The 19,206-nt window shown below is 37.1% G+C and overlaps 1 protein-coding gene across 2 annotated transcripts in view; it reads right to left on the bottom strand.

The window, feature by feature from the left end:
* ZPLD1 (zona pellucida like domain containing 1) overlaps window positions 1-19,206 on the bottom strand; it is a 74,145-nt gene that overhangs the window by 27,198 nt on the left and 27,741 nt on the right. Inside the window, exons 2-4 of one of the 2 annotated variants that reach the window (XM_025989992.2) lie at window positions 16,528-16,578; window positions 16,333-16,446; window positions 768-988 (exon numbers count right to left, since the gene is read on the bottom strand). In XM_025989992.2, coding sequence (XP_025845777.1) covers window positions 768-988; window positions 16,333-16,438 — 327 coding nt within the window. In that variant the 5' untranslated portion in view covers window positions 16,439-16,446; window positions 16,528-16,578. The remainder of the gene's footprint in view (window positions 1-767; window positions 989-16,332; window positions 16,447-16,527; window positions 16,579-19,206) is intronic. The other variant, XM_072722292.1, reaches the window with a different exon arrangement.

The raw sequence follows: 19,206 nt of genomic DNA, 5'->3' as shown, positions 1-19,206 counted from the left end.
TATACTGCTTCAAACATTATATTATTGTTTAGTATTATAGAAGTATTATAGTATTATAGTATTATAATATATTATATTATAGTATTATAATATAGTATTATAAAAATTTTGATAATATAGTATTATAAAAATTTTGATTTTCACAATGACTAGAGAGGTTTCCTTTTTTGAACAATATATTGGGATTTCATGAGTAAGTTTGGGTATGAAAAACATTTGGAAGTTCAAAGGACAGACCCACGTGGTGAAGAATATCACTCTGGAAATGCTAACAGCCCTCTTCCACAAAACATTGCTGTGGGTCATTCCATGGTAAAACTTGGAACCTGGAAGATTCTGAGTTTCCCATTCTATATTTCATCTTTCTTTCTGAATGAGGTCACTAAGAAGCAACGGGCCAAGGGATCATTGCCAAACTCACCAGAACAAACAAATTTTGTATGATAAGATAGTTCCATAAAAAGCATGAGAAGCATAGCTAATGATAAGCCGTAGGGGCCTACTCATCAATGTCACTCACACAACTAATGCTGTTTAGAAGAGCACAGCTGAACTCATGCCCCTCAACTGCTCAGCTACAGTAAGCAGAACCATTACTGGGAAATAAAATTGTATGTCGGAAGCCTCCAACAGGCAAAGGAAGTGACCTGTTCAGTTTTATTGGAGTTTTTTCTTGAAAGATAGACTGGGTTTCTGATTACTTCATGAAATGGGGCGACTTTTTGTCGTGACCCCAAACCCAGCACATAATTTCACACTTGTCTTACCACTAAGTTGTTTCCACAGCCCTCCAAGGTGCTGAGATTGATGATGAAAATGACCACTGCGGGGAAGGTGTTGTTATTGATGAACCCCCTGCAGTGGGAGTCCCCATGCCTTCCATTCAGTGCCAGATCGGTTTCAGAATAACCCGAGAACAGTACGGTGCAAAAATTAATCTTCATTGTAATGGCCTGCACCCCACAGTAGACACTGATGTCTCTTTCAGCTGAAACAAAAAAAAAAAAAAAAATATATATATATATATATATATATATATATATATATATATATATATAAAAACACTAGTCACAAAAGCACAACACAGGGTACAAGAATAACTATAACATCCTCTAATATATTTACTCATCCTTCTAGTCTGTTTAACTGATTCCTATAGTTAAAGGTACTATAATCCATCGCTAAAATTGTTAAGAAAAGTAGCCAGGAAAAACAGTCCTAGATTTAGTTGTTAAGGAGTTAGAAAATATCTCTGTTTCTTTGTGGCTGGTATACTGTGGACGTGCATTAAATGTCAGTTGAGTATTACAGAATGATTAGAGAATCTAGTGGGGAAAAAATCAGGTTACAGAGAAAATTCAGAGCTAGAGTAACTGAATTATTTAGATAACCTGTCCAGAGTAGTGAGACTCACTACGAATGATGCATCTTCCCAAGTGTAAGGAAGAAGCAGTTAAAAATCCACTGTAAGCCGTATTGCTGAGCATTTTGGTATTTTGTAAGCCATCTCATCCAGGATGGAGAAACAGAAGCTGTCCATCAGAATTCCATTTTATTTTGCCTATATTAAATTTACTCTACAGAGAAAGGAATGAAAACAAATGTGCTGATACTACAAAAACAGAGGCATAGCCTGCTCTAAGAAAATTTTGCTAATGACTATGCCAAAATAAAAGGAATAAACTCGACGTGGAAATTTAAAATAACATTTTCACAGCTTCTTTAACTATTCCATGAGTTATCAGTGATGGGATTCATTCTAGGTCTATAAAGGTGAGTGTGTGGGGGATCCCTGGGTGGCGCAGTGGTTTGGCGCCTGCCTTTGGCCCAGGGCGTGATCCTGGAGACCCGGGATCGAATCCCACGTCGGGCTCCCGGTGCATGCAGCCTGCTTCTCCCTCTGCCTGTGTCTCTGCCCCTCTCTCTCTCTCTCTCTCTCTGTGTGACTATCATAAAAAAAATTTTTAAAAAGGTGAGTGTGTGTATACACACAAGCTTTTCATATCTTTATTTAGTTATTTTCTATATGTAATGATAAAAATATTTGTAGCAAATGGAGAGGTTGGTTGGGAGGCAGTGTCCCAGTGGCAGAAGCTTTTACTTTTACTGTTTTTGGTAACTGTTATAAGTTGAATCATGTCCTGCTCCCCTCATAAAAAAAAAAAATACACTGAAATCCTAACCCCCAGTCTCTCAGAATGTGACCTTATTTGGAAATATGGTCATTGTAGATGTAATTAGTTTGGCTGAGGTCACGCTGGAATACGGTGGGTTTCTAATTCCACATGACTCGTGTCCTTATAAAGGAATGCCATGTGAAGACACAGCTGGAGCCATGCATCTACAAGCCAAAGAATGCCAGAGATGGCCTGTAAAGCACCAGAAGCTTGAAAGAGGCAAGGAAGGATTCTTCTACCCAGAGTGTCAAGGGAACATGGCCCTGCTGACACCTTGATTTTGAACTTCTAGCCTCTAGAACTCGGAGGCAATAAATTTCTGCTGTTTTAAGTCACCCTTCTTGTGGCATTTTGTTGTGGCAGCATTAGGAAATTAATACAGTAACCTAACCACTTTTATCATCCCATTTTACCGCTTAGATAAAGAATCAAAAACAAGCATCAGGTTGTCAAAACGTGGACACAAACAAAACAAAAACTGACTAAACTATTTGGAGAAATAAACTCTTTTCTTCAAAACAGGAAAAACAAGCAAACTAAAATAAATGTTTAGTAAAGGAGATGATGTTCACCTAAGTAATAAATGTCATTTTATTTGCTTAAGTACTTCAAATCTAATCTAAGGGTAACAGTGTTCAACAGCATGTTTCTTTGGAGTATTCACTCTGCATACTGATTTTTGCTGGCAAAGTGAGTCATATTTTGAGAATGTGAATAGGTAAAAATGAAAATTTCGGTTTGGGTATGACCTTAAACTCATTACAAAAAGAAAGAAAGACTTTCTCATGGTTAAAGATGGAGAGAAAGATGGAAAATCTTTTTTAAAGCCAAAAGGCAAATACTAGGATAGTTATTATAGAAAACTCAAGCAATATTCCCTTCATAGGTAGAATTCATTATTAAGTACATAGGAAATAATAAATCCTACTTAAAATTGGGAGAATATCTCTATTAGCTTTTAGCAACATTAGCTGTTTAAATTAGCAACCATAACTTTTAATGATGTTCTTTGCTAAAATAATAGAGTTTATTTTAATAAATGTTTGTCCACAAACTCCAAATTAGATCTTATATTTATTGATTGTTCTGCATTTACATGCTATTCCTTGGCTCGTGCCACTGTCCTCTCTAACCCTAGAATATTAGGTTAGCTTTTCCTAACTGGCTCCTTTATTTATACTTTTAACCCTCTCTAATCAGTATAGCTATTAATACATGAATCCAATCATGTCACCTCCACTCAGGTCTTCAACAGCTATTCATTTCACTTATGCCAAAATTCCAAATCTTGAACCAGGTCCTCAAGACTCTCCATGACCTGCCATTCCCCTTAACCACTGTATTCACATCTCTCTACCAACCCCTTACTCACTACCTTTGTTTCACTAAATTTTTTTCAAGTTCTTTGAAGGCATCATACTGAGCGATGAAAGCCAGAATAGTTGCTACCCCCTGGGGTGAAATGGTTTAAAATAGAGGAAACAAGGAAATATATGGGGTGATAAAAATGGTATTTGATCTGGGTAGTAGTTTCATGACTGCATATACGTGTCAAAATTGCAAAGCTCTCTCCTTAAAATCAGTGTAAATATATACAATTATTTTATATAAACGATTCCTCAACAAAATGCTGTGAATGTTTTAAAAAGCCTAACATAGATTTGCAAAGGGCCTTTAATCCGTGCTCTTTGCTCTGTTGAGGCTGCTCTTCCTACCCCTAACTCTTGGTCTGGTTAACTCCTATTCATTCTTCAGGCCTCAAATTTCATTGTCCTCTCCCCAAAGACTTTCCTGATCCCAAATCTAAATCATGCCACCCCATTATGCTGTCATATTGCCTTAGAATCATGTATATATTTGTGTATTCTTCTATTTGTCTTCTCTATAACCTGGAAGTCCCAGAAGGCAGGAAGCTGTAGCAGTCATTGATATATTTAATTATTAACTAAGTAATTATTTTACCATATGACGTGTTGGAACAGTAGACTGCACTGAAGATTTACAAAGCAGTGGTATTTGTTCTCGAGTACATCATAGTCCATAAGAGGAGATAGGTGTGGCCCAGTGTGACAGAAAGACTGGGCAGAGAGCTATGGGGTGGTACAGAAAGTGCACCCCACCCAGACCAGCTGGTTAGGAACAGTCTCCTGGAGAAGATGCCATTGACGTGAGTTTTGAAGCATCAGTAGAGTTAGCAATTTAAAGGAGTGGAAATTTTATAACACAGAGGGGAGGATGAATAAAGACACAAGTGTGAAATAAGCTCAGGCTTGGCTGAGAGCTGGACGGTTCTGTTTTCACGAGAATGTAGGATACAAAGAAGAAAATGGGAGAAAATGAGGCCAAGTGGCAAACACCGTGGCAAAATCACAGGAAGCCCTTTCAGACAGGAAGCCTTTTCGGTCTCTGTGAGGTAACAAAATACCTACCTCAGCCTCAGATCAAATTCTTAGCTACCCATGAGTTTACTCTCTCTCTGTCCCGTGGAATCGAGACTTGGTATCACTGCATTACTTGGACCATCACAAACGTATAGAAGTGAATACGTACCATTAAATATGTTACAAAGGAGAATTATCATTCTCCTTAATTTAAGCCAACTAAAGCCTTCAGCTTCTTTACCTTTGTTTGAGAGGAATTAATGGATACTTAAAATAGCTTCATAAATGGCAAAGATTACTTTGTTCAGATGTAGAGCTCTCTCTAGTTTTCTGCCTCTAACCGAAGACTTGTAACTCCTGAAATGGAACTGAATTTGCTACAAGCTGATCCCGCTAGGAGATATGATAACAAGCTAAAGGCTTTTTGCAGTGGAAGAAAAGAAATCTGTTCAAATCCACCCATAACCCAGTTTTCTTAAGACTTTTCACTATCCCTTCTGAGAAACACAGTTTTTTTCCTGGTTGTAGATACTAAAGACATCCATTCAGCACAACTTTTCCATTTGTCAGGCTTTGAGGAGGGAGAAAAGATACTTTTAAGTTGCCAAAGGGCAATTTCTGCCAAAAGAAGAGATTTTTTTTTTCAGAGCTAGTAAATAACGGTCGCTCTCAACAACTAAATTTTGTTGAGCCTTTTTAGTGTCCAATCTCTGGTCTGAATTGCTCTATCCTTTTGAACAACACTTGAGTATTAAACAACTCAATGAGAACAAGTTAAAAACAAGATCAAGAAATAAATACCTTTAGATTTTTGGCTTTTAGTGTTTCGTTTAAATATACTAAGCATGTTTATAATGACAGGCCAGCTTACAGAGTTTATGTGCAGTTATACTGCCAAAATAGCTATTTTTCCCCCTGACATTTTAAAGATTTATTTATTTGAGAGTGAGAGTGGCATGGAATGGAGAAGGGCACTGGGAGGGGGGAGAGAGTCCCAAACAGACTCCACACTGAGGACGGAGCCCAATGTGGGGCTCAATCCCATGACCCCAAGATCACAACAGCAGCCAAAAGCATGAGTCAGATGCCTAACCAACTGTACCACCCAGGTGCCCCTCCTCTGATATTTTAACCAATCTTTGCTTTTCATAAGAATTAAAAATACATAGTATTAAATCAATTTCAGGTAAAAATAAAGAAATGCTCTGCACTTCTCTCACCTACCAATCAGGCCATGAGTTTGTCTCACCTTTCCTTAAACCATGCAAATTTTAAATATCCTGCCACACTACCAGCCATCTATCTCACCACATATTTAAAAATGTGTCCAGATTAGGAGTTTATAGAGTATTGTTACCTTATAAGTGGGAGTGAAGAAGAGATGAATCCAATTCTATATATATGAATAAAAACCTCATTCTACTTCTTCATTCTCAATAAGTCCCATTCCTAGAACATCTTAACTATACTTTTCTCTTTAGACGCAATTACTGACAATATATTTGTTGCATATCATTCATATATCTACAAGTATATCTAACTTTATTCTTTTTTTCAACTATTCCACACTCAACTAGCTTAAATCCAGCGGCATCCAGATTACACTAAAGATCCTGCGCTTTTGATAGACTGAACGATCTCCATTTCATCTCAATACTGTTAAATTTGAGACCTACATTTACTTTCCTTAACATCAGAATATTTATTTTAACATTTTCTAATTATTACCTGGAATAATAAGAGCACAGAGCAATACATTATTCAAATAATTTGCATACACATATTCTATGATACAAACGGCAACACCCCCAAAAAATTGGGTTCAGCCCCACAGAGCAGTGGCTCAAAATATTCTTTTACCACTGATCTGAAAATGTAAAAATCTCCACATGAATATCAGGAATTCTGGGGTCAAAGCATAATATCAAAAAAAGAGGAAAAATGTGATGCACACATGAGTTTAAAACAAAATCACTGGGGGATCCTTGGATGGCTCAGCGGTTTGGCCCCTGCCTTTGGCCAAGGGCGCGATCCTGGAGTCCCGGGATCGAGTCCCATGTCAGGCTCCCTGCATGGAGCCTGCTTCTCCTTCCTCCTGTGTCTCTGCCTCTCTCTTTCTTTCTCTATATCTATCATGAATAAATAAATAAATATTTTTTAAAAAAGTAAAATAAATAAAACAAAATCAGTGCCATCAGTTTTATACAACCCAGAGGCTACTGTTCCTATTTATTTTCAAGATCTAGACTATATGCTGCTTCATGTCAACAAAGTATTTTTTAAAACTACTTATATATATGTTACACCTCACACCAGTGAGAATGGGGAAAATTAACAAGGCAGGAAACCACAAATGTTGGAGAGGATGCGGAGAAAAGGGAACCCTCTTACACTGTTGGTGGGAATGTGACCTGGTGCAGCCACTCTGGAAAACTGTGTGGAGGTTCCTCAAAGAGTTAAAAATAGACCTGCCCTACGACCCAGCAATTGCACTGTTGGGGATTCACCCCAAAGATACAGATGCAATGAAATGCCGGGACACCTGCACCCCGATATTTATAGCAGCAATGTCCACAAGCCAAACTGTGGAAGGAGCCTGGTGTCCATCGAAAGATGAATGGATAAAGAAGATGTGGTTTATGTATCCAATGGAATATTCCTCAGCCATTAGAAATGGCAAATACCCACCATTTGCTTCAACGTGGATGGAACTGGAGGGTATTATGCTGAGTGAAATGAGTCAATCAGAGAAAGACAAACATATGTTCTCATTCATTTGGGGAATATAAATAATAGTGAAAGGGAATATAAGGGAAGGGAGAAGAAATGTGTGGGAAATATCAGGAAGGGAGACAGAACATAAAGACTCCTAACTCTGGGAAACGAACTAGGGGTGGTGGAAGGGGAGGAGGGCGGGGGGGTGGGGGTGAATGGGTGACGGGCACTGAGGGGGGCACTTGACGGGATGAGCACTGGGTGTTATTCTGTATGTTGGCAAATTGAACACCAATAAAAAATAAATTTATTATAAAAAAACTACTTATATATGTTACATGTCAGTCTTTGCTAGACTCCAAAGATAAAGGCATTAGTAACATTCCTTTACTTCAAGATGCTCTTGTTCAATTAGAGGAAGCAGAAAAACTAGACAATTATAATACAGCCTGATAAAAACGTGATAGAGGTGTATATACCATATTGTATACAACCATGCCTCTGTAAGGGAGAGGTGTTTGGAAGGGATTGTGGAGAAGAAATGAAATCATTCCAGGGCAGTAGGCTGCTGTCAGAGGAGCTTGTGGCTCTTGATCTTAGGGTCATGAGTTTGAGCCCCATGTTGTGTAAAGGATTACATACATATATACATGGAAACGAAATCATTCTAATGGACAAAATTGATAAGAAATTGATTAGATGATAGCAGGAAGAAAGAGAGTCAAACTGATAACTCAGATTTCCAGCTTTAATGGGTGACTTGATCATTCCCTGAGATAAGGAATAAAGGAATGAATAAAGAGGATGAGCTCAGTTTTTGAGAGGCTGAGATATATATGGGACATTTCAAGCAGAAGTGTAGAAAAGATGGTCATAAATACGAGTCTAATATTTGGGGAATACAAAAGAGCAAAAAGTATAAATGTGAGAATCACCAAATATTCAATGTATCACAAATAAATGGTAATAATGGATGAAATACCCATGACAGTATTCAGGTAAGAAGAGAAATAAGCTGAGAATAGAAAAATAATATCTAAGTTGTCCATTAATGAGATTTTCCCTCATTTCCCAATGGAAAGTAATCATTTGTGCTCTCTGTTGTATCTCTTTGACTGTGAGGCTACCATACTGCTTACATTATATCTGGGAATGGATATTTGTTCTCCCAGTAGATTATGAAGTCATTGGAAGCTCTGGATATTCCCAGGTGCCTAGTGAATACAGCGAATGTCTATTACAGCATATTTTTTTTAATTTTTATTTATTTATGATAGTCACAGAGAGAGAGAGAGAGAGAGAGAGAAAGAGAAGCAGAGACACAGGCAGAGGGAGAAGCAGGCTCCATGCACCGGGAACCTGATGTGGGATTCGATCTGGGGTCTCCAGGATCACACCCTGGGCCAAAGGCAGGCGCCAAACCGCTGCGCCACCCAGGGATCCCTATTACAGCATACTTAATTCAACTCCTTCACAAACAGCATACATGGTTTCTAATTTATAACAATAAGTTCCAAGATTCACAAAGAAAATATATGTGCAATTAATATGGTTTCATCTTGACTGTTCATCCGGAACTCATATTTCCTATCTGTACTCTGCCAAGTGCTCAAGATGATTCCTGTTTTTAGAGTTTTAGACAGACATCAATATCTTTAATGCCACATATTTTCTGACTTCCAATTGACAAAATTCAACCCATTAAATAATAGCAAATGAATAGATTTTTTCTTTTTTTTAGTTGCTTAACCTTTCAAAATACATTAGTCTTGGTAACTAATTATTTTGCCTCATTACTAATAATGATTTTTTTAAATTATTTTCCCTTTACAGTGATAGATTTTTTGAAACCTATTGTCATTAATAGCAAGCAAGTGCATGACAGCCAGCTGGGGTTGACACAAAGCTAGCAAGACATCATGAGTACCATGCTCGATACACCACTTCTTATGCTTTATGGTGCATATGTACTACCAGATAATCTTATTAAGGTGCAGATTCTGATTCAGTAGATCTTGGTGGGAGGTGGGCTGATTTGTGTATTTCTCACAAGCCCCCAGGTGATGTCAATGTTGCAAGTCTTAGCTGAACTGCTTAGTCACACCTATCTACTTCTGGCAGAAGCTAACCCTTAGGGTAGACTCTATCTGGTAGGATTAAGCATTCCCACCAAATAGCTATTTGTATGATTTACATGTTAACAAGAATGAGAAGTTGGAATGAAAGGGATGAAAGAAAAGGAGAGAGAGAGGAGGAGGAGGAGGAGAAAGAATCATGAAGGAGATGAATGTATGCCTAACTCCTTTCCTTCTCTGAGGAACTAACTGGTTTCGAATCTCATAAAAGAGGGCTCATAAAAACTTTTTGAGCTTGAGTCCAAATAAATCTATTTTAGTACTAAGGTGACCGTGGGTGAAACAAAGTTGGGAATAGGTTTGGTCTTTTCCTACCCCCATCTCTCCCCCATTGCATAAACGAAGCAGTTTAATGACTGGAGTAGCACCTCAAATGGCAAGTATACTCTGGACACTCTCCCAAAACCAAAGGAGACATGGGATGGGGTGGGTATCTGTTGTGAGTAGAGGGAGGCTCTGTGCAGGTCAGATGAAGATGTAGGTAATCCTGTGACTATGACTGCACCTAGATTCATGGGCTGGATTACAAGTCCTTCAAAGTAGCATTGGGTTGAAACTGAGAGTATGAACCAAAACCTATTAAATATAATAGGAAGAGTCTTTTTTAAAAGATTTTATTTATTCTTGAGACACCGAGAGAGGCAGAGACACAGGCAGAGGGAGAAGCAGGCTCCCTGCAGGGAGCCCGATGTGGGACTAGATCCCAGGTCCCCAGGATCGCAACCTGAGCTAAAGGCAGACACTCAACCACTGAGTCAGCCCTGCGTCCCAGGAGGAGCTTCCTCTATATGCTGAAGAGTACACTGCTTTGTAGTGATATAGCAATCTCACCTGGAAAGAATTTACTTTCTCACCCCCAATAAACATTCCAAAACTAATTTATACCATTTTTAGCAGATTATGAGTAATTTATACATCATTTCCATTTCTATCTCTGTAAAATGAGAGTAGAAATACTTGGCATATGTCATATATATATGCCATATAATAATTTAAATATATATATATAATGCTATATAAACTTAAAATTGCTTAGAGAACAGAAGCTATGTTCACTGTTTTAACTCATTTTTTTAAGTTACTTTTCCTCTCAACAAGATTTTATACCATGTTGAGATTTTGGTGCTAAAAGAGCAAGAAATCCTAAAGGGGTATTGATATTACATCCACACAAAGAACCAGCAGCTGATGGAGAATTTAAGGTGGATTAGGAATTTAAGTTTCCTTTCTACGTGGAACAGGTTTCCTTGCCACCTTGGTTTTCCACATCTGTTTCTCGTTAGCAAATACAAGCTGTTGTTTCCAGTGCTGCAGGAAATTCATATGTGGTCTGAGGCAAATTTTGCAGACTTCTATTCACACTAGCTGTTCTACAGTCTTTGGAACCAGAAGAGATTGGTCATCTTTTTTCAGGCAGGAAAAGGCCTATGGATTTCACTTATACAAGCAGAGGAAGTGAAAAATTTGTGCAATAAAGAACTTTACTGAAATAAAGAAGGGTATGAAAAAAAAAAAAAAAAGAAGGGTATGGACTCTGAATTATTAAGTCGTGGTACCTGCTGACTAATTGCTCTTCCTGCCATTGCATTTTATCACCAAGATTAACCAGAAGTGATCAGCAATCGCTGCCTCATCTGGTCTAGTAATGGCGATCACAAGCTCAAAGCAGAAGGCAGGCATCCTCTGGACAATTTGGACATCAAAATACTACTGCTATGTAGGAAGGCAGGAGAGTTGGCCCTTCTTATCACAGAAAGGCCAAAACATATTTCCTTGAATAATTATTCCATTATCCACTCTTACTTTGAGCACAGCATGATGCAATGGTTAAGCAAAGCCTAACACAAGATTAGAGAGTTCATTTGGCTTGACCCACCCATAAATTCAATTAAATTGGTGATTCTTAATTTTATTTCCTGTGGAACACTGTTGTTTACTGAAATATTAATAAGTATTACTGGAAAAAACACTTCCTTAGTCAAGCAGGTATCCAAAAGGCTAAACATGTTTTTCTACTATGTGATTTTTCAGATGTTTTAATGTGGCAATTCCCATTTTGATTATTTTAAACTTAGTATTCTAAATTCACTTTAAGGCATCATGGCTTGATGGAAGGAGCCTGAGTTTTATATCTCTGTCAATGTCTAGCTTTGCAACATTAAACAGACGCTAATCCTCAATTTCCCTGTTGTAAAATGATGTTATAAGATTTTACACTTTTGTCGTAAGAAATACAAGAATTAGTAATGTGGGTATCACTCAATACACGGAACCCATTGTTTTCTTCCCTTATAAGTGTTATTTTAAATAGGATGCAAGTGACAAGTTGTGTAACACTGACTTATATTCAGTTTCCCATGAGTGCTTAGTTCACTATAAGACAGTGTCAAGTCACGGAGTTTCTGGTGCCATAAACCTAATCTTTCCTTGATTGTGCCTTTATCATTAAAGACTTCTCAGAGGCTAAACCTTATATGCTACCATCTTCCAAAAAAGGGAGGTAGTTCCAAAGGTATTTGTCAGTCACAAAGGCCAAAGGCATTTATCCAGATATTTAATTTAGGCCAAATAATTCTGTGATACTCTAAACGTCAACTATGGTTTGAATTTTATTCTGGGAAGAGCACCACCATAATGTCAGTGGGGTATAAGTCTGTTCCTTGCTATTAGCTTAGATAGCCAAGAGTTAACTACCTTTAAAATTAAATTGTGTCCCTTTAAATTTAAAACGAATTAGACCATGGCAGTTCCCTTGGCCCAAGGATAAATGCCATGGAAATTAAAGAAAATAGTTCTAATGTCATGAAACAGCAAAGGTCAGATAGGGTGAGATGATTACTTTCATCATTATTAACATTACTTTGCATTTAGATAGACCCTCTCCTTTGCCAGACTCATTCTCATTCTATCCCATTGCTTAGTATCTGAGCAGCTTGTGGAGCTCCTGATGACATCAAAGGTAATCCTGATGTGGAAGAGAAGCCACAAGTCAAGAGGGGAGTGAGCAATTAACCTTCATGCTTTATTTGCTCACTCTGGTCTTCTGCAAATGACCTACAAAAATGGGCTTACTTGAAAATAATACCCATTAAAGCCTCTCTTGGGACTTCTGAGTTATATCTAGATCTTCGATTTTTTTAAAACAGATTTTACATTGCAACAACATGTGTGTGCGTGCATGTGCATGTACATTTGGAAAGTCTGGATATTTGTTATCTAATCCAGACAGTACAAAAAGTGCTAACATGTATAAGGACAAATACAAATTAAAAATAGAAGGTCTAATTCTCCATGTTTAAAATAAGGGAGGAAACTTCTCCTTCCTTTTTCTTAAATCATTTACATCAGAAAACTTGTAATTCTAAGTACTTTCTCGTCTCCTTAAGACATGTATAAATCCTTTAAAAACTAGATAGGCCTTCTGTCAGCTTTATAACCCAACAATTTTTTTTTCGAGGATCTGGGAACCATCTCTTGGAAAGGTAAACCTCCAGGAAAGTAGCACCCCTCTGTCACAGGTTCCTTGGGAGGGTAGGAGCCTAACTTCTGAGGGAGCGTGGCTCCAAATTACAAAAGTATTTCCTTTTGTAAACATACAAGTTTATTTTTCCTCTAGATAAAGTCAATATGCTAACACAGATGGTCATCCCAATTACCAGGTATATTTAGAATGAACTATATGTGACAAATGGTGCTGTCAAGTCCCCTTATTTGAGGACTAGTTATTGTTTATCTTGAAAACATATGTAATGGGTTGCATCTGCTTAGCTATGTAAAAGAGTAAGATTTCTTTCTGTCTTTATAATCTCTTGATGGATTGATTATGATAAGCCTCACATTCTGCTTCAATGCTCACTCAATGATAAGTGCTTTCATCTCTACTATCCTGGTGGAGAGCATTTCCAAATTGGGAGATGGGTTTGTGTTTAATTTTATTCCCCTAACGCATGACTATGCTTTTAATTAGAATAATGGACTAAAGAAAATAATAGTATATACCATGTCAGTTGTTCCTAACCATAAATGTGAATTAGCCTTATCTGCAGGGCTTAAAATACCGACTCCTAGCACCACTATTAGAGATTTGGACACTACATATTTGGGGTAAAACAGGAGAGTTAACAGTTTTGGGGAGTTTTAACAACTCTCCCAGATGATTTTGATGCAGGTGGTCGGTGGGCACCATTACAAATAAATGTTTTAACATAATTTTTAAATTTCCCATATGAAAAATACTTCTCTATCCTGTCCTAGTCACTTCCTGGTTTATTTACACATTTTATTTACCTTTACAAATATATAAGTACAACATGAGGTAGATCCTCTCTGCTGAGCAATCTTTCTACATTTGACCTCCTTTTCCACACATAACAGGAAGGCTTGACTACCCTCCCCAGGACCTGACCAGTCCCCTGGGCCCTCATTCTCCTGAGGGCCTCTGCCTCCCTTGTCATAATGAGGGTCCCTCAACTTCTCTGCCTATGTCTTATTTCTCCTTCTCTCTGAAATCAAAGAAAGAGCTATCAGTTTTTAGAGGTTAGCACCTCCACCTCTGCCTTTGCTCTCCTCCATCTTTTCTTTCCTCATCACATCAAGTTTTTCTTTATTGGTATTCCCAAACTCTGAATAATTTCCCTTTATTCATGTATACTAAATTGTCTCTAATTCTTTAATACCCAAATTCTCTCTTCTCATTTAAATTGCTGGCACAGGTTGCTCCTCTTTCCTTCACTACCAACCATATCTAAAGTAGTAGTCTGTTTTCCCACTTTCTATTTTCCTGTCCCCTTCCCTCATTACTTACTCAGCGTTCAGGGATTTAGCCCCTACACAACTATCTTCTGTTTCAACCTCTCTCCTCAGACCAAGATCCATACTGGATAGAGACTGCCATTATAAATTCTAGAAGCTCCTCAAATTCATTTTTTCCAAACCCAAAGTTTCTTTCTAAAACATGCAAGTGCACTATACTTTTGGTGTCAGTTGGCAGTATCGCTATCCAGTTATCCGAGTTCAAAAAATCATCTAAGACATGGTCATCATCTACTCTTTCACCTCCCCGGCTGAACAAATTCTCAAGCTCTGTTGGGTCCACCACAAAAAATATCTCTTAAGAACTGTCTCCTTTTGCTGCTCCCACTGACACTGGCTTCATGACATTTCTCTCTGCCTCTGGTTTCTTCTAACTCGAATCTATCTTTCACTTTCCCCAATGTTGGCTTTCTAAAATAAAACATGACCAGGTCAGATCCTTAAAAGAATATGTTTAATAGGACACAATGGCTCTTTGTTGCCTACAAAATAAAGACAAAATACTTCACACAAATAACCCACAAAATCTTCCTGGCAAAACAACTGAACCTGAATTTACTCAAGCCTCTCACCCTAATTAGTTTACAGAGTATATAGGAAAAGAGGAACATGTTAAAGGACACATCAGAGCTGCATCAGCCAGATTCAAAGGTAGAATTCCACAAAACAAATGACCATATTACTTAAAAATATGAGGAGTATTTTAGAAAAGCAAGGGACAGAGATAAACTGTTATAAATTAAAATAGACTGACACATGTCAGTCTAACAAATGCATCATGTGGATGTTTTAGAGGCAACTTGGCTGAGTATTAGATGATGTATTAAGGAATTACCATTAAGTTTATTAGATATATACATGAAGTGTAAATATTTTAAGTACTTTTCCATCAGATACACATTCTGAAGCATGAATAATGAATTTACTTTAAATTATTCCAGAGAGGGGGGTGATGATAAGAAGAGAGAGATGAAGCAAAATGTATGTGTTGAAAACTGATGAAGCTGGATATCAGTACAAATGCTTGTTTTACTAGTCTCTACTTTTGGATATATTTGAATTTTCCATAACAAAAAAAAAATTCTTAACCTTCCTTTGTGGTATCAAAATCATTAACAACCCTGCCTTAGAACACCTGGCTAGACTTACCTTTAGACACTTCCCCATCCTGACCTCCGGCTCATACTTAACCTGCCAGGCACTTGTGTGCTAGGTTGGGCTCCTGAATACATTCCTAAATACTTGGATCTTTATTCTGGAGCAATCCAGATTACCTCTCTTCAGGTGAATTAGAAATCCCACATCAACACCATAATTACCTACGGAATACTCTGTACAAGTGTGTTGTTGCTCCGGTATGCCCTGAACAAAGGAGTACCGGGCAGGTTTGAAAATGTAAAACATGACAAAGTATATCAATTTGCATGACAAACTTGGAAAAGTGATTTCAGATTGTCTAATATTTATTTTGTAAATGTTTAACTGTGATTCTATAACTTTGGCTGATATAAAATGATGAATACTTAAATGAAACATTGAATTACTTCTCATTGAGTGCATATTTTAGGAACCTGTAGGACATGCCCATCAATGTGGTGAAAATCTCCTGTCACAATATTGATGGTTGCCATGCCATACATTCTCAAGTTGACCTGTGTACTTTTGTAATGACCAGCATGCCATTGAAATAATATTTTTGAGTATACACAATATTTCACAATTCTTTTCTTAAGTATTATTCCTAAGTAAATCTATTAGCATATAGGGCAGTTTTGAAAGTCCGAATTAACTTATGAGGAAGAAAAGGGCATCAATTAGGCAAATTTTGATGAAATTAGCCTCTCCCAATTCTATCACCCAATAGCCAATATTTTTCACATTTGTGAGCAGCCATTATAATAATATTAACTATGATGAACACTTTGTATGCTAATGTGGATATAAATTACAACTCCAGAAAAATGTCTTTTGTCATTTGCCATTTGTTAATATCCACTTAATGTAGATGGATATCCCCTCCCTCCATTTTCCATATGTATTCAAGTGCCTTACTATTCAAACACAATCACTCTTTCCAGATACAATTAGAGAAAAGACTAGGTTCAGACTTACCAGGAAATCTACTGTGGAGGTTGGCATCACAGTTGTAGCCATTAAACTGAGCAGACCCCAGAAGCACTCCAATTGTTAGAAGCAACAGCAACCATATTCGTTCCATTGCAAAACCTAGAAAAGAGTTCTTATCATGTGTACATCACCAGCCTTCACTCTTTCTTGCTGGAAAGACTGAGGCTGATCTGAACTCACTGTTGGGTGGGCTGGCAGGCTGTATCCATGCAGGCAAAGCTCATTTAAAGCCTAAGGATTATGAGAAATAATTATCAGCAACAAGACAGAAGTTTCAGTTATGATATTTGAAAATTATTTCCATTCTTTGGCATCAGTTTGGTAAGGGTGACAAATCCAGACTTTTGTAGGGGAAGAACTAAATGAAAGTCATAAAATTTGCAAAGAAAGTGTATTATAAATAAGAAGAACTCAAACCAAATATTTACCATATTAGAACAGCATAGCTAGACAAACTGACCAATGTAGAGACAGCTCTATACTTTAAAATACCAATATCTGTAAATTAAGAGGGATTTAACACTTGATACTTGATTCTCAAAGAATTTTCCATAGTCTACATGGCTTAATAATGTCAGGAAAAATTTTCCCTAAAAAAATAAAAATTTTTTTATCAAATAAATTCCAGACTAGTGCTACTTCTCAAAATCAGTAGTTTGTATATCTTTTTATTGTTGTTGTTTTTTTCAGGAAACACAGGGATAAAGCAAAAGGAAAAATAGGAAAATACTATTTGTGGACTGACATCATGATTCCACCAATGACTCTTCATTGGTGGGTAAAATAGGACTGATACAGATAAATGAACACCGTGCATTCTTAGGCAAAAGTAATGGAAAACGATTTTTTATGTTGTCATCATGTGTTGAACAAATAAATATGAACTGACTTTGATAATTAAACACCAGTCAGTCTGGTGCTTAATATTTTTATTCCTGGATGCCCCATTTTTGGCCAGATCTCCCAGAGCACCCAACTGAGGCTCAGGGCAGTTTGTGCACTGAAAAAAAAAATCTTTTGGGTTGGTGGTTTTGGTCTGTGTGTAAAAAGCAAAAAGAAAATAAAATTGTAAATGGTTTGCTCAAATAATTTAGTGCATTTTAAAAGCTTGGGGTTTGGGGGGTGGTATTTTAGCTGCCCTTAAAGATCTGCCCTTAGATGATTAATCAAGTCTTTAGCAAAAGGAAGGAAATACATCTTGCTTTTTTGAACCATCATTTTAGTATAACAAGTTTATGGTGAACAAAGTCACTTTGGTAAGGATGTGGGAAAGGAAGGCATGAGTTTACTCTTAAAAATAGATTGAAAAATATTAATTCAACAGGAGCTTCCTTCCTTCAGCATTATAACATACTACTCAGGCACCAACCTCATGACTTTAAGGAGAACAGCCATATGTCTGGTTACTTCTAATTCCCTAAGACATTGGGTCAACTAAAAGTTCACACAAATGGCTGACCCAGACCCTGGGCTCTCTTGGCCCCATCTATAAATACCATCATTGTCTAGCTCCTCAAGACATTTCAAAGAAGTGTTAAGTGTTAAGAAAGCTTTGCTCTTTTGGAGTCTTGGAAATATTGGTAGGAAAGAGAGCAACTTGTTTCTGAGCTGTACATCCTATCCCGCACAAACTTAGATATGCCCTGCCATGCCCTTCTCATGATGGGTCCCCATGATTCCCACAAGGCATTGGAGACTCTAGACTCACATTGTTGTCTTCTAATCTAGAAAAATCTTCCATCTCTTGGGATTCAGGGAGTCAGGAATTTTCATCAATGAATGATTTTTATTCTGAAACACTTTCTAGCTTTTATCTTCTTTCACAGAAGAAAAATAGCACTTACCGAGTGGACACTATTTACAAAGAAGGCACTGTGAGCCAGATCATTTGCTATTATTTCTCATTATATGTCTTAAAATAATTAGATGAGACTGGAATTATTACTCCATGCACAGAGAGGGACAAATATGTCTCAGGAAGTTTAAGTAGCATAGAAAATAAGTGGAGAAACCAGAATTCAACTCCAGGTCTTTCTGGTAATGTTTACTGCACACACTACCTATCATCTATTATTAAATAAATTATTTTGGTTGCTATTTACCATCAGTTGCTTTTCTTTAAATTTATTAATTACTAGATTTTTTGAGAGAGAGAGAAAGCATGAGCAGGGAGAGGGGCAAAAGGAGAGGGAGAAAGAATCTTAAGCAAGCTTCACCCCAACATGGAGCCCAACACAGGGTTTATTTTATCACCCTGAGATCATGACCTGAGCTGAAAAGAAGAGTCCAGCCCTTAACCAACCGAGCCACCCAGGTACCCTATGAATTAATAGATCTTTAATAGATCTTTTCATCTGAAATGGATAAACAAATTCTTATATAGTTGATGCAATCTGATTAAAAGATGTATTTTATAATATGGGCATTATGAGGGAGAAAATTATTTTTTAAAAATAGAGAAAAGGCCCTAATTGGGAAAACTGAGAATTATTACTATAGACTAAATGGGACACATCCACGTTTACCAAAAATGGATGACAAATTCATGCTATTTGAAACAGCCTACCAATAGAGGTGGCAAAGTCTTAGCTTTACAACTTTTTAAAATTTTATTATCTATTTTTTAAATTTTAAGCTTTACAACTTTTAGATCAGATTTGAGGTTCTCCTCTCTCCCCTATACTTTAAATAAGACTCACAGTACTGTTGTGAAGATTAAAACTCCTAATAAATATTTTTGATGAAATAATTTTTGATCATATTGGCATATATGGACTCAACCTTTCCCTAATAATTCTCTAGATTTGTTATTTGAAAATCAAGATGATGGTCACAATACTATAAACTATAGGTGCATAA

This window comes from Vulpes vulpes, chromosome 1, assembly GCF_048418805.1.
Source record: "Vulpes vulpes isolate BD-2025 chromosome 1, VulVul3, whole genome shotgun sequence".
NCBI lineage: Eukaryota > Metazoa > Chordata > Mammalia > Carnivora > Canidae > Vulpes > Vulpes vulpes.
Note: the sequence above shows the minus strand (reverse complement) of the source record. Positions and strands in the feature narration are given on the sequence as shown.